This window comes from Coturnix japonica, chromosome 2 (assembly GCF_054131305.1).
Source record: "Coturnix japonica strain WE chromosome 2, WE-NBRP24, whole genome shotgun sequence".
In the NCBI taxonomy this organism is placed as follows: domain Eukaryota; kingdom Metazoa; phylum Chordata; class Aves; order Galliformes; family Phasianidae; genus Coturnix; species Coturnix japonica.
In genome coordinates this window covers 117,515,613-117,532,087 of record NC_140664.1, presented here as the reverse complement: position 1 = coordinate 117,532,087, position 16,475 = coordinate 117,515,613, and the positions used below count along the sequence as shown (strand labels likewise).

The window sequence follows — 16,475 nt, the reverse complement described above, 5'->3', positions numbered from 1 at the left end:
TGAATTGCCAGTTTTAATTTGAACTTATGCCATATGTGGGGGAAAAAAAATGATTTTTCTCTTTTTGTTCCCTCACTCTGTTTATTTGAAACAAAGAAAGTATGTTGTCATCATCAACTTAAACCTTCCTTAAGTTTAGTCTCACTGATTGCTGCTTGGATTCACCAGGAAAGACAGTTCTACCCACAACTTATTCACTAATTTCCTTTCACACCCACCGCACATCTGCACTTGGGACAACAGGAAATTTTAATTAAGACAAAACCCTTTTGCATGATGATTTCATTTCCAAAATAAATAAAAGCAAGCTGGCAGCAACTCTTTGAGAGGAAGGAGCATGTTAAGACTTTCTGTTGCATACAGTTGGTTGTCTTTTCCATCCATTTTCCTTTTTCCTTTTCATTTTTGCTGTGAATTTTATCGTGCATGAAATTGATGGTTGGCAACCCTGATTAAAGCCAGACCTGGCACACAGAGGTGCTGCTGGAAGGACATGGCTGCCTCTCTCCCTTCCCCCTAAATATTGTAGCCACTCCACTGGCTGCATTAGCTCCCTGTCACCTCTGTCCTCATCCCTTTGGCCTTCTGGAGGTCAAACACCCATTAAAAAATAGGACTGTGTTTATTTTGCACATCATTATGTGCTAATCATATTTAGCAATGTGGTAATTAGTTCACCACTGAGGAGCATGAAGGTTCATTGTAGGAGGGTAATAGCATGAGAAACATGTTAGGGATAGACTGGGGTCCCGCACATTATCTGATATCCATTTGATGATGGCGGGGGGAAACAGTTCATATGACAGTCTTGAGATAGAGAGAAATCAACATCAGAGGAGACCTTGCAATTTAGTGCCCTTAGTACAGGTGGCCTCTAAGCAAAAGCACCATTTTGGGAGCAATTGCTAATAAGTCCATCTTTGGTGCAGTGTGCAAACACTGTATGTTCAAATTCCACCCTGCTTGCAATTAAAGCCAGGGGCATTTATTGGGCCTGCTGTGGTGTCAAATCTGAGAGCTAGACAGTGCCAGCTCTGCCTTTCACTGCTCACTACATAGCTGAACTGCAGCTGGATCATCAGGGAATCTAAATAACTGCCGTTTCTGTCATTCATTTCAGTAGGAGAAAACGGCAGGTTTCTAACCCTATGTGGAATTGGATTAGAAACTGTAAGACATCTCTTCTAAGCTTTGTCCTGATTTTCAGTGAATAAGGAAATTATTTGGGAAAAGCATATTTTCTTCTTAGAGACACAAGTCTCATCTGTACAACAGGCAGGGAATTACAGTTTGTCTTTGGTTGACTTGTGTGTATGTCTTACTCTAATTAAGCATTATTACTTGTAGTGGTCAAAGAAAATTAAATCTCATTGCTCGGTCTGATTGATCATTCACTGTGGAGACTGCTGAACTTGAACCACCCTCATATGTCACCATCACATATCAGATGACACCTCAGGCTGAAAATGTTAGCAGGTTTCTTGGAAAATGAGCAGACTGAATTTGATTACTGCATGCTAAGTGGAATTCAGCCTTCGACTGACCACGCTATGAGGAATCAGGTGTATCACCCTGAATTTAGTCACTCCACAATTCTAGTGACAGATCTAAAAAGGTATATTGTCCAATACCAGAGAACAATGACGGACTAGTTTTCATTTTTCTGTTGAAGTACATTTGCAAATATTTAGCATGCAAGCCAAATTCTGGGAGAGTTCAAGTTTTACACAGCTGTTTTCTTCAATAAAGTTTTCATTTTGATTCCATTTGGATGGTTTGCCTCTTTCTGCCAGTTATTTTCAGTGCTGAAAGCCATCAGTAGAATGATACATGTCCCTGTGGGTGAAATCCCATCCACATAATTCAGCATTTTCACAGCATTACCCAGCTGAGTTGTTTTATGATGAGGAAAATGAAACATTAAAAACACTTCCATGTCCATAACACGCCTCTTAGAATTGAAATTAAAAAAAGAAGTTGAAGTCCTACATGGCAAAAGCCTGGTCCTGTATTTTCCAGACATTATGTGACTACTTAATCATTCTTTACAATAAGATACGAGATGTTATAAATGTGTTTTGAGGATGTGAGAATGTCTCTCTGACTTCCAGTGTTAATGTGTTTCCAGCATCCGGTGTATTGTGTCAATGTAGTTGGAACACAGAATGCACACAATCTCATCACTGTCTCCACGGATGGCAAAATGTGCTCCTGGAGCCTGGACATGCTCTCAACTCCACAGGTGGGTTTGTTTTTACCTATACAAGAGAAAATCACCTTCAGCAAAGGAGGATGGATACCTGCTTAATGGAACATAGCTCCTAAAAGCCAAAACCTCACATCTTATACAAACTAAAACCAGTGGATGCACTTGAAAGAATACAGCTTGCTTCCAGCAGTCTCTGCTAAGAGCCAAAACCCATTTCCTTTACCACAAATCATATAATTATTATAATACGTTAATACATAGGTCAGTTTCAAGTGAAAATGAAATAATCCATTTTAAAGCATGGTAATTACAGAAGTTGCCTGTGGTATAAATTGTACTTACTCTACAGTGTTGTTTAACAAATATGGACTAGATTGCATTGCCACTGAACACACCCTAGGCACTATGGGTTTCCAAGGCACAAAGTCTGAAAGCTCACTTTGTTGCCTGCTTCCAGTATTTAAAAGGAAAAAAAAACACAATGCAAATCAAATGTTTTAGAGCCAATTCCCCCCCCGCCCCCCCTTTCAAGCTCTGGAATGTTTGTTGCTATTGTTTTCCCTTCCCCCTCCTACCCCCCTTTGTATCAGGACTGAAAGGAAGTCCAAGAAAATTGTCCAAACCACTTGTGATTATAATAATGGAAACTAAACAAAGAATCTGGTGCTGAGGAGGCCCTATGGAAAGTGTTATCTTTCAGAGTAGTACATTTGTATATTTCCTGTTCCAGCATATCACTGTTTTATTAAACATCATAGGATCTGATCATGAAAATGCTGAATAGGAACTGCTTTTAATGATTCCTTTAATTATCCATTAATAATGCATTAATGTGCAATTACTCTTGAGTTATTTGCTTTTCAGTGTTGACACAAGATGTGGGACTCCTCCCCTCCTTAGCCATCTAAAGGTCCCTGTCAAGTCCAAGCTGATCATTTGAGTTCCTTTTACAGTTAATTTAGAGAGAGACCAGCACTTCTAGAGGACAACTCAATCCATCCCAGCATGAGATACCACTTTAGATATTCTAGGGTATGGCACTGGACTTACATCTTAGGATGTAAGCTACTTCTGGAACTCATCCCATCTTACTGATAGTGAGGCCAACTTCAAAGTTTGATTGTGTTCTTCATGCTCCTCATATACATTATGGGTCTGGTAGTTGTGTCTGGGGACTATGAAAAACTGCTGCAGTTCTGGAAATGAAGAAGAGGCATCCAAAATGGCCCAGACATCTGTGTTTAGGAACCTGAATCCTTTGCCCTATTTTTCACTTAAATGTAGGGAAGATAAATCCTTGTGTGTTTACTTAGTGGAATACTGAATTTTCCAGCAGAGATTTGTGAACATTTCAGTTCCAGAATTTCATCATTCAGATGGAATTTCCCAGATTCAAAACTGGCTTTCAACAAGGATGGGAATGCATCCCATGTCACACTGAAATTCAGTGTATGGCTCACAGTTATCTTGAAAAGGACACGGGGCTTGATGTCAAGCTACACGCCATAGCTTTAAACTGAGCGGAGCAGTATTGCTGATTTGCATTAGCTTGAAACTTTCCAAAGACACAGATCCAGAGCACTCATATACAGCCATGGTGTAGGCTTTGAAGGAGATTCTGCCACAGTATCTGGCCATATCTAAGGACACTAAACAATGATCTCACCCCTGAAGATTTTTGTAGAAATATATGGTCCACAGGTGCTCTGCCAATGCATTTTCCAGGTCTTATTTTTCCTTGTTAATAGAAGCAAATATATGTGAAAGAAAAATATAAATCAAGCAGAAGTATTTCTCTATGGATTTGCAGCCCTCTCCTCCCATAGGGACGCTCACTTTCTTCAGCTACAGCAAAAATCCCTCCTGATAAAAATGCTGTAATCTTTAGCTTGAGAAGAATAGCAGCCTGGGCATTTAAATGTAGAAAGCACACACACTTAAAGAGCTGAAAATGAAAATTACTAAATCATTCAGGACTTTTGTGGGATTCTTGGGTTACACCATTTAGGCTGCACAACCAAAAAGGTTAGAGTTGTGCAAAATCTGCTTAAAGCATATGCGTCGTGTAGCAGCATACGCATCATGTAGCCGCCACAGACTGCTCATGCTGGTTGTATTCGAAATGTACAAAAACGAGTATGCTGATTTACTTTGAAATATGGCTGGAAGATGAAAATCTGCTTGCTGGTTTGTAGCTCGATGGTGGGATCCAGAGAAAATATTTATGATTAGTTCAGAAAATCTCTGAAAAACAATGTTTAGGATAGCAAGAATGACATGACACTGACTTCTGAATGTTGTTCTGCAGAGGGACAAATGTCACTGTCTGATAGATGCCTCAGGTGCATGTGATATTACATGTGTTTCCTGACAAACAACTGATTTTAGACAATGTTTGTAAGTAGAAGGGTATTTTTTATTAGAGCCTGAGGCTGGCAAGTATAGCCATTAAGGTGTTATCTTTAGTTTCTGCGCCATTAGATTTTAAATTCTCACCTGTCATCTCTGCCTGATTGAAGATGATGTTGCAGCCACTCTGAAGTGTCTGACACAGCATCAGGGATGGCAGGAGCCGTGCATCCTGATTGTGACATTGCATCTTCTTCCATTGCCCAAAACAGAACCCTAAATCCTGTGACTGGATCAGATGATTCCTCCTTCCTTTCTTGGTACTCTGTATAACATTTAGAAATGAATCAGCAAAACAAAAACAACATCCACAAACAAGCCAAACAAAAGGACAGCTACAGAGTAATAACAAAGATCTATTTTGACAGGAGAGCATGGAGCTGGTGTACAACAAGTCCAAACCAGTGGCAGTTACAGGAATGGCTTTCCCAACTGGAGATGTCAATAACTTCGTTGTTGGCAGTGAAGAGGGAACAGTCTACACAGCCTGTCGTCATGGAAGGTGACTTTAAGCTTTATGTACTTCTGTAACATCATCTGTGTTGGCATGAGGTAGCCACGTGTGTGGAGTTAAGCAGCTTTTTGTCCCTTGGATGAGCAGGATCTGTGCTGGGACAGGACTAGGGTGGGAACTGCCCAGCTTCATGCATGTGTGTTACTGCCATGCACTGCAGTGCTTGGCCAACCTCCCTGTGCAGTCAGCAGGGAGCAGTAACTGCTGGAAGGTGTGACTTCTCTTGCCTTTTCCACTTGAAGAAGGGATGACTGGCATCCTGGAAATGCCTCTTTCTCCGCCCTGATTCTAAGGGAAGCCTCAAGTGTTGGCTGAGGTGTAGATTTCTGTGTTGGGGCAGGTTGTGCCAGGCCCGCTTTGTTGCAGGGTAGTCAAACTTAAACCACTTGGAAGAAAGGGTAATCTGCTTTATTTTCTTTACCATTTTCAGCTTCATCTTCAGTCTCTACAAGCAGATAGCAAAGAAAAGAAAGCGCAACAAGGGTCTGAGTGCTGTATGGCTAAACACTGATTTCTCCACTTCTAAAGCTAGGAAAGTGCAAATTCACTTCCATAATTTCAACAAGTTCCTGATTTTGCACCCTGTAAACTTTCTAAGGCTGCAGTCAAAAACAAGGAGCTCTCACCACAGGCCTCTGCAGAGATCAATTCCTTGTGTTTGCTACAGTGATCTGCAGGGTGCTTGCGTGCTCTCAGCTTCTGGTAGCAGTTTCATCCTCTGGGATGCTTGAGTGGCTTCTGTAAAGAGCAGGCTATTTCACTGATAGATCTAAAGCTGACCTCCCACTTCAGTGGTCTTCAGATTCATATGTTACCACAGCCCTTGTTTCAGGGACCAAATACACACTGGCAGTGGTTTAGCAGTGGTTCAAGATTGTAAGGCTTCTATTACACATTCTTCATATTGTATAGTCACAGTTTTACATACATTTTCTTCAGAAGAAAGTATTTTTTACTTTACCCTGCTGACAGTATTGCAGTGTCTGTTTAGGCATTATCCTGATAGGTTGTGGCTGCTGGTCTGAATTAGTTTTTGGCTGCTGGGATAAATGGAGCACGCCCAAGGGCATTTCTCACATCTGATCTTTCAGATGTGCCTGGTTTGTTCCTCACAAGAGAAGGACAACAGATTTGGCATCATTTGCTTACAGGATGAGCAAAGCAGCCCGCTTTCTTTCTTACCCAGATTTGTGCTTTTCCTTCCTATTCTAGCCTCACTCTGACAATATGCACACCTTCCCATGCTCACAATAATGACTTTGATACCCCATCATGTGAGCAGTCCCTTCACATTTTGTGAAGAAGGATTTTCTTCCCAGGGACATGACTGACTGCTGTGCAGAGTTATTTTAAATATTCGAGCGAAGAAGAATTGCAAATGATATGTCATTAGCATCTTTGCATTTTTATTTTAATGGTTATTCCTCGTAATAATAGTGTACTCAGATGTATAAGATGCAGTGTAATTATAATTTCTAATTACTTTATAATTATACATACATGTTATTTCAAGCTATAGTAGTAGACAGTGTATATAGAAGTCAGTAATGCGTGTCTTCAGAAGGAAAAAGAGCTGTCTCCCAGTGCTGGATCCTGAGCACTAAGAGTGCCCAGAGCAGTGAGCTGCTGCAGGCAAAGGCCTTGCTGAAGGGAGACTGCTTTGCAGGTTAAATGGAGCTTTAAAAGAAAACAGGATTCTAAGAGGAAAAGAAAATGATGTTAAAACACCACGTTACTCACATTCTGAATGTAAATGTCTCTTCCTCCTGCAGCAAAGCTGGCATTGGTGAAATTTTTGAAGGCCACCAAGGACCTGTCACAGGAATCAATTGCCACATGGCAGTGGGCTCAATTGACTTTTCCCATCTCTTTGTCACGTCATCATTTGACTGGACAGTGAAGCTGTGGACCACAAAGGTGAGGAAAACGAGCTGGGATGGATGTGATGGGTAATGCTACTTGTGAAAATGCCATTGTCAGAAATGTTTCACTTGAAATCAATTCACTGAAAGGCTGTTCTTAGAAAAGGCGTAGTGTTAAAGTGAAACGAATACCCAATGGAACTACGTCAGCCATCTTTGCCATGGAGCCTACCCTATAAAGGTAGTTTCATCTGGCTTGCACTTCAGTATTAACCCCAGTGTTGAGCAATTTCACTAGGAAAGGAGAATAGAATGTATCATAGTGGCAGTCATCACAGAATTCATCTAGCGCTCCTTGTGCAGGCTGAATTGCGAGGCTAATACTGTGCACTGTGACAGTACAACAGCAGGAACGCTTTCTTCTGATGAAGCAACAGGGAGGCACATGTACTACAGTGCAGTCAATATCCTTCAAGAAAATTATTGCTGTAGGAGGCTGTGGTAGCCAGAAAGTATAACTCATCCCAGTGACATTAGACACCAATGGCTGGGAGCAGGGAGGAAATACATGCTTGTACATTTGTGACTTTTGTTGCTGACTGCTCTGTGGATGTGTCTATGTCACCTCTTACAGGGACAACACTGTGAACAGTGGAAAAGAGCACACAGGCCTGCGGAGCTTTGAATACCCACACTCCATCTATGTATAAATATAGACTAATGACAGAGTCACCGCAAACTGCATGACAGTTTAAACAGACCAGCCTCATTGTGCGGGCTGAGTGGAATAGGAGAAGTAAAATATCTAACATTTAAGTCATCTAAACAGTTATTTTTGTCCTACATCAGAGCAGAGAACTACATTCCAAGCACCGGGCTTCTGTCTTCATCATTTCTTTGTGTCTGCGTTTGGTTCACATCTTGAGCTGTATCCAACAGAGCTCCAGTGCTGGAAATTGACCCCAGTCAGGAAATATCTCAGCGTGTGTTCCTCAAACTCATCAGGGCTTGGAGATGCTGAGACAGATGCACAGCAAATGTAAACACAGAAGTGATCAGAAGGAATCATGTGGCCGCCTTGTTCTGGAAATAGAAGCACAGTTACCTAGATAATAGCTTGAATTAGCCTCTGTGTAGCTTCATAATGCATTTGTTAATAGCTTGATCTGATGTGTACGCTAATTAATAGGTATCTTTGCGTGATGAGCAATGACCACAGCTGACAGTTTTGTTTGAGTATTGCAGTTTCTGAGCATTGCATACTTGGTAGGAGGAGGCGTGCATGATTTACCTGATTCTCTCCATAAACAGCAGTGGATCCAGCCTTAACCTAATGCAGAACTGACAATGGAGGGTGGTCATGGGCAGGTTGGGATGAGTCTGGGGTCAGTCCTAGGTAGTGTTAGAGAGTGCTGTGGGATAACTCAGTGATAGAGAGCTGGCTCAGGCTGGTGAGTCTGGTGTCTCAGAGAAGAGAGTGCTGGTCAGTGGCACTGGTGGCAAGGGAGTATCAGATGGTTGAAGCTGAAGTTAAGTAAGAGGAAAAGAATTTGTGGGTACTGGGTGGAAAATGAAATGAAGGTACTGAAATACCTGCATTCTAAATATACACGTCCAGAAAAGTTTGGCATAAGTATCAGACACTCAGCTTGAGGCTGAATATCTCACTAAGGGTCTCATCCTTCTGCAGCATAAAGGAAATTGTATTAAGGAATGAGAAGGCTTGGGTTTTTATTTTGAATGCCTGGGTTTTTGGAAGTTAGTGGCAGCACTAACATCATATTTTGGACACAAAGACACTGCAGTTAGCAGTACATGGTAATCCTTGTGGAATACTTCATTGCCAAAACAGTTAGGTCAGATGCTGTTCAATACAGTCAGTTTTCAAAGAACCAAGCAATTTAAATTTTTAATACCTCATCTGGCAAGAGGGACTTCCTGAGAAAGCTACTTGACCTAACAGATGGGGGCAGGGATGTGCGTGTGACACAACACAGCACTGCTGTGAGCTGGAAACAGTATTGCTGTACTGGCTCCATTGGTTTCTCCTGGAGCAGATCTGAGCAGCAACAGCAGCTCTAGGCTGCTGCACTGCTAGTCTCTGCATTGTTCAGAACTACTCTGAGGCTCTGGACAAGTTTGTGAAATGTAATGTTTTCCTTTTCTTCCAATTAGACTACTGCAGAAATTTCTTTCCATATTATCTCTTGGCTGGAGTGAGTACATATTTAGTGCTCTCTTTGTTCCATTCCCACAGTCAGGAGCCAGCCCATCACTGGATATTGAACAAACCCCTCAACATTTTTGATTACCTGAAAAAAATAGCATGTTAATATGAAAAAATGAGTGATATGGTTGGTTTAGGAGAGTTTACTCAGATGTCTTTATTATTATTATCCCCTTGGTTTCTTATTTGTAAAGCTAATCCCTCTTTCAGCATCCAAAGCTGTATCACTTTCTGGCTCCTACCAGTGATGTCTACCTAATCCTGTGCACATTATCCTCTTTCATCCTGAAATTCAATTCCTTTCTGTTTCACACGTTCAGAATCAATGTCCAATTGAAAAGTGAACCATAAAAGCTCTGTGTTTATATTGCCTGCTGATGTGGTGTAGCACCCTGGGGTGCTTACAAGAAAGGCACTTTCATAGCAGGCATTTGACTGATGGATTGAAAGCCCTGTCTCCCTTAAAAACTCTGGATTGACATTTTATAATCTGTTTTTGCAGTTAACACATTTTCCATCCCAACACAGTTCAACCAGGGGACTGAAAGTAAGATGTTTATTGAAGAATGAAGGTCTGTAGATAATACTAATAAAAGGTTCCCTTTATCATCATATTAGCCTATAATTAGATCCTTGGGTGAACCGTGAGCAACCAGAAGCACTAGGAAAACAAAAATGTAATTTGTAAAGATAGCCTCTTGATAGCCAGGGCATTACCTGGGTCCTGATGAAGTCAATAGGACTTTCAATTTGAATTCATGCTATACCACATAAGCAAGTCTGGGATGCAGAGCTGTCAAAGGAAAGTCCTGATGGGAAATGTCTGTGGAGCTCTGCCCCCAGTTAGTTACTGTCTGTACAATGCTTTGAAGAGGTAAAGTGCTAAGTGGAAATGCTAAGTGTTGCTAATTAATTAAGCACTAATCCTCATGAGCGAATAGCATGAGGTTAAATAATGAAATGTAAGTATTGTTATTATTACAGCAATTGCTGTGTGGAGTGGGAATTTTTAGATATTGTGTCAAGGGACAGGAGGTAGCTTGGAACTGTTAAAGCATAGTTTTATAGCAAGCTGGTTTTCTAAGCTGATGCTTAGAAAATGGCACATTTGCTACTGAGAGAGTTAAATAACAGTCCAGTTAAGGAGATAATGTGTGTTAGTTTTTCCAACCTTCACATCTCTTTTATCCTTCCATTGATGGTAGATACTAATGACTGAGTTTTTCTAATATCGAAACCATGCTCAGATGGGCAGCTAACTGAAAGACTGGTTGAAATAACAGTAACAGTCCCCTTCCATGCTTCTCTCTTTCTTGCCTAATGCTAAGAAATGATGGTGAGTGCCATAATCAAACAGAAATGAGCAGACTGGTAGTGGAACCACTGCATAACCACCAGCAAGGACTAGTTGAGTCAGAGGGCTTGTGTGCCTTCCAATAGACTACCTACTTTTGTGTCCCTGCTCAATTCTTTCCTTACTGGCATGTGCATCAGCTTCCTTCCTTGTCCCTCCCCTTTGTCTTCTCGTTCTTGAGCTCCTCTCTTTTGGTGTTCCAGTCTGCAGTCTGTTGTGCTTTTTGAGAAACTACATTTCAACAGCAAAATTAATGTTTCTGGTCTGTGTCGTTTATCTAAATTTCTGTACCTTCACTGTCTTTTCTGTTCACTCATTATTGTGGTATGAATCAGTCCTCCAGACACTTGGAATAAATGATTCTAACTTGTACTTCAGCTTCAGGCTTCAAATACCATTGGTTTTAATTTGATTGTTTAACTCCATCTCTTTGGAGGTCAAGCAGAAGCCTCACACTATAATGTGAAGAAGCAAGTGTGCTGTTGTTGTGAAAGATAAGTAGGAATTTTGCTTCTAACTCCTAACCTTTCCCCAGAAAGCCTGGCTAAAAGGAACTGTTGGGATCAGCTTGATAGAACCTACTGTGACGAACAGCAGTGTAGCAGAATGAATCAGTGCATTACATGACTGTGTGGATTAGTCACCAAGAAAACAGTTCACTCACAAATGGGCAATTTTTGAGCTTTGCAGGGTCAAGTTGTCACTTTTTGAAGATTAAGAGTTACTATTTTTTGCATTACAGATACCGCATATCAAGATATCTGGTTACTGGCTCAGATATTTTCTAGTATAATTTCAGTCACATTCAGAGTGCAAGTTTTGTGTTACAGATAGCATTGCCTGAAGTTAAAGAGATATCATCAAATACTGTTCACGATAAAAGGATAGTAAACATAGGGTACTACTGCAACAACTTGTTGAATTCTTCCTCATGAGTAGTGTTTTAACTGTAATTGGAAATGGTGGAATTTATGACTTGATACCGTCAAATCCCATGGCAGGTGATTAGAACGGATCACTGATTGGAGACACGAATGTCAGTGGTTAACAGTAAAGGTTATTTCCTCGTCTTGTGGAAGATGTTCTTCTTCCACTGAATGTGCAATTATTTATGAAGAGCTTCACGAGAATGTTCTGTAAGCCCGTGGTTTGGCTCCAAGCCATGCTGCAAAGGACTGCCTGAGTAAGGTTGAACATGTGTCTTCCCTAAGGGAAGGAAGTGCTGTGATGATCTTCCCATTTTGCTCAGAGCTGTATCTTGTGTCTATGAACAACTTTGGATTCATGAAAGTAGGATCTTCTTGGAGTAAAGCTTTGATTTTAAAGTGCTGACGCTTCCTGATGAAAACCAGTTCTGTCCAGTTAGGGCCAGCCCTGCTTCTTCAGTCTGTAACAGGAGCAGACTGGTCTCTGCCAGCAGGATGGACTGGTGAAATGCAGAGGTTTCATAAAGGACCTGTTTGGCGGCCTTAAAGCGGGTGATCGTATGTGGAAGTAGGGAAGGCTGAGGGAGGATGGAAGTGTGCTTGAATAGAACTCTTATGTGACCAGACTCTTAATTCATAATTTTTGCTTAATCCAAAGCAAAGATATTATAGACATTCTTTCAGACATTATTCACATGCCTTATCTTATAAACACTTAAGTGCAGTTTTGAGCTGGACCTGGTAAAATTTATAAAGTATTATTACTGTCAATCTTCAATGTGTTCACTCTAAGCTCTAAAGTTGTTGGGCTGTGTTTAGTCTTCTCACATTAGCACATGAGGCACATCATTAGATCCATCTTACTGCATATAAAGTTGGATCCTCTTGGATCCATTACTACTTAGAGCTTCCGTACTTTGGTTTCCCATTTAGCCACTGATAAGAAGTGACTACAGTGCACACATTTTATATACCTCTCTTGGAAGTACCACAGCTTCTCTCTACAGAGAAGCCAAGGTCTGGTAGTTGTAGATAACCCACTTGTGGAGCTTTTGATGGCTTTCTTGAATTTGGACAGCTTTGGGTCTTATTTAAAATGCAGGTGCAGCATAGTATCATATCATAGTATCACAGTCTCGTGCGGGTTGGAAGGGACCTTAGAGATCATCAAGTCCAACCCCCGGGATTCGAGCCTCTGTGTAGCAGAGCGGCACTTCTACCACTTGCGCCACAGGGGGATTCGAACCCCGGGCCCCGGTGTTGCAAGGCAGCATTCCTACCACTGCGCCACCGGGGCACACAAACGGCAGACGTTGTCTTCTTAGCTTCTTGCAAATCACCATCAGGATGGAATCAGCCTCTTTATCCCTTGCACAGTTACAGCTACACCTTTATTTTGCAGTCAGAAAGGCTAAGATGCAAGCTGCAGAAAGCCAGGGTATGCTCTGATGAGATGCTAAACCAAACTACAGGGGTATTAGGACCTTTGGCTTTCTGCACCTTTCACTCTTATGAATCTGGATGCAATCTAAATCTGTCTTTGGTGCCATCAAAAGGACCCAAAGAGTTTGGTGTGGCATATAACTAACATCAAGAAGAAAAAGAGGAAAAGAAATAGTGTATTCAAACTTTAGTCTATTCTGGGAGCAGGTAGAATGAATATAGACTCTTCTCCCTATTTTCTTTTCATTGTGGAATCTTTTTACTACTGCCACTCTCCCATTTGTCTTATGTGAGGCTCAAATGTTCAGCTCAGTGGACTCTTTAGCCCCTCTAATTCTGGACATGTGGCTGGAGCAGTCCCCCACATGCTGGATTACAACTTGGAGCTTCTTCTTGAATGTGCTCATAAGACCATCACCTGCCTTTGACAACACTACATTTCCAGTGTGGGCTTTTCCCTTTGATAAAAGCAATTAAAACAACTAATCTGATTAATCACCGTCCAAATGTTATCTGATTAGAGGGGAAAACAAAAGGTAATAAAATAGCATGCGGAATTTCATGGCAATGGTCTCTCTGTGGTGAGAGTTCAGAATGTTGAGTTTTGTCCAAAAACAAGGCAATGAATGAATTTGCTTCAGAGCTGACTTTCTGTCAGAAGGCCAAGCTGACTTGGGGAAGAGGGTGGGGTTGCCTGTTCAGACAGGCTTTTTTTTTAGGTTTTGCCCTTTACCTCTGGAGCCAGAGGTCTGGCTCTCATCCAGCTGCACACACACACACATACACACACAAAAAGATTATGGTTTTTACTGGGTAATTTTAAGGAGTAAAACCAAAGTGAAGTCAGGTGGCTTGAAATCAGCCCCCAAGTTCTTCACATTAAATATTTCTCATGATTTGGGTATTCAGTGTAGCCATGAAAAGTGATAGGAAAATACTCTTCAGCTGGTTGACATATTTCATTTGCTCATGCCAGCCATGCTTCTCCTTTGTGAAATATTTTGTGATGAATGGCACACACACACACACACACACACACACACACACACAAAGTCATCTAAAACACCAAGGCTGTTTTTCCTGGGCTAAGCTTTATTTCAGAAAGCCCTAATATAAATCCAGCTGCAGCCAGTAAAAGCATTATTTGCAAATGGAAAGTAGAATTTGATTTCGGGAGTTCACATAATCTGTACAAAACAAAGTCGTGATTTCTTTTTCCCTGAAATCAAAATGCAAACCTCCCACTGACTGTTCTGTTGCAGAATTATACTGAAGGATCAGGCTCACGTGCAGCAGCAAACCATTTCAGGAGAATTATCAACATATAAAAGCCAGGATTTCTTCACTAATGGAAATTTTCTCCCACCTGCCTCATGCAGCAGTCCTTTCTCTGCGATGTGAGAGACTTTTGTTATCGGGGAAAAAGGGAACTGTATTCAAAATCCTACAAGATGGAGTTCTCTTCAATAACAATTAGCCTCAAAATCATTGCTTGCTGACCCATGAAAGCTCTGCAGGCATCCTGGTGGTGGCAGCCACAAATACTAATCTGGACTGTTCTGGCAGACAGTGCTGTCACTTCAGGCCACGCTGGCTGCTCTGCAGTGTTCCCCCCACTCCTGCCTGTTTTTACCCGGCAGCTGGAACACTGAAACTAAAACAACAGGGTTGCTTGGAAGCTTAACGATTCCGAGTCCACATGTAATGCCAGGTCAGGTACCCTACGATGAAGCAGTATTTTCCATTAAAAAGAAAAATTGAATTTTCCAGGGCCTTGTACTGAAGGTTTCAGTCAGATTCACGGGGGTTGGATCACAGCACTACCAATCCCCTGGAAATGCAACTCCATCATCCCACTCAATTCCTTGCCCGTAGCACAAAGCCATTTTCCTGTGCCCAGCTGGAGAGGCAGTGACACCACAGTGTAGTCCAGGCTGTGAGCATGGTGGAGGAGCAGGGGCTGCAAACAGAGCAGGCAGACAGCCATCACAGCACAGTGCCACTGTAGAAGAGCCTGTTTAGCCCTGTAGTTTAACCTGGGAAGGCAGTGGGAGCAGAGAAATGGGAGGAGAGGAAGGAGAAGGATCTCAAGATGTCGGTGTTTCCAAATGCTGGGTGAGAGAGCTGCCTAGTTTAACATCAGGCCTGGAGCAGAGAGGCAGTTCTGTTGGCTCAGGCAGGAGCAGGCTCTGATGCAGGTGCCTCTGCCTGTCGTACTCGATAGCAGAGCACTGGCACAGTGATCTGGCTGCCCCTGAAGGACTCCATCACCACCAGTTCTGCTCCCAGAATATGGGATATAAACTGGAAGTGACAACTGGAGTTAAAATACCAAATCTGCTATTCTTCAGCATTCCACTTAAGCTCTGACAAGAGCTTGGTGATTGTTCCTTCCATCACTTTAGCAAAACCATACCTGCCTCATACATCTCAGCAAGTCCCTCAAGTGCTTTGCTGGAAAAAAAAAGACCAGAAAATATGTTTAGTAATACAAAGGTAGGAGTAGGAGCTCCAGAAGCTGTGGATCAGTTTGCCAGGCAGGGACAGTTAACACCTTCAACAGTGCTTGGAGCTTCTTAAAAGAAGAAACTGAGCTGTCTTCTGAAGTAGGTAGAAATCCCAACACAAATGAAGTTTTGAAGTAATCTAGTGATGGAAATGGATAGTTAGTAGCATTAGATGCAGTGCTGGTTTGCTTAAAGCATGTTTTAAATCAAAGGTGGAAAACCTGATTAACATTTAGTGATGAAGTCAGCAGTCTGAGGAAACAGACAACAAATGGCAAATACCAGTACAGGTTTCTCCAGTGTTTTTATCCACACAGCACCCATCTTGAAGTGAGCAAGTGGAGCGGGAGCTATTAACTTCAAGCACTGGAAAGCTGTAGGCACAGTTTTTGCAAGTGTGGTTGGAGTCATGGGGGCTCCAGGCCGGGAGTAAAGCTGGGTTTCTAAAATGCAGAAACAAGCATTCACCAGCCTAGCCAGTAAGATCTGGTGAGAAAAGTGAGCTGGGGAGCACTGTCCTCCATGGTGCTTCAACATAACCCACTCTGCTTATTACCTTCTTCATACAAATTACCCTCTTCTTTTTCTCAGCATTGCAAAGTTTATCTGTGGCAAGCAGGTATCGATTCATTTAAGTTTACATTAGACATCAACTAATGCACATGTATATCAAATTCATTGAGAGTAGTTCCTCAGCTAATGTGCAGTGGTATAGAGGAGTTCTGTTTCTCCTGCAAGTCAGGTGATGTCTGGCTCTCCAAGTTCTTGTATGCTTTTTCTCCATGCCACAGTATTAGACGTTAAGATCAGTTCTCATTAAAACAGCCTGTGCCAATCATCAAACCTTTTTTCTTTTGCTTCCTTTTTGTATGCTCACCCGTGACGCTTTGAATTTGAAGGAAACCACAAAAATGTAATCATCATGGTATCTCCAGACTTGGTCTGCTCTCTTACTCCCTTCCCTTTCAGTCTCACCCTTGTCCCCTCCTCCATCTATAATAACTTCCACATGTTTATGCAAAAA

At 41.8% G+C, this 16,475-nt stretch overlaps 1 protein-coding gene across 13 annotated transcripts in view; it reads left to right on the top strand.

Annotated features, from left to right (window-relative positions):
• Window positions 1–16,475, top strand: part of DYNC1I1 (dynein cytoplasmic 1 intermediate chain 1) — a 174,284-nt gene that overhangs the window by 127,742 nt on the left and 30,067 nt on the right. For all 13 annotated transcript variants that reach the window (XM_015853636.3, XM_015853639.3, XM_015853646.3 and 10 more), the window contains 3 exons: window positions 2,129–2,242; window positions 4,987–5,120; window positions 6,905–7,049. In XM_015853636.3, coding sequence (XP_015709122.1) covers window positions 2,129–2,242; window positions 4,987–5,120; window positions 6,905–7,049 — 393 coding nt within the window. The remainder of the gene's footprint in view (window positions 1–2,128; window positions 2,243–4,986; window positions 5,121–6,904; window positions 7,050–16,475) is intronic.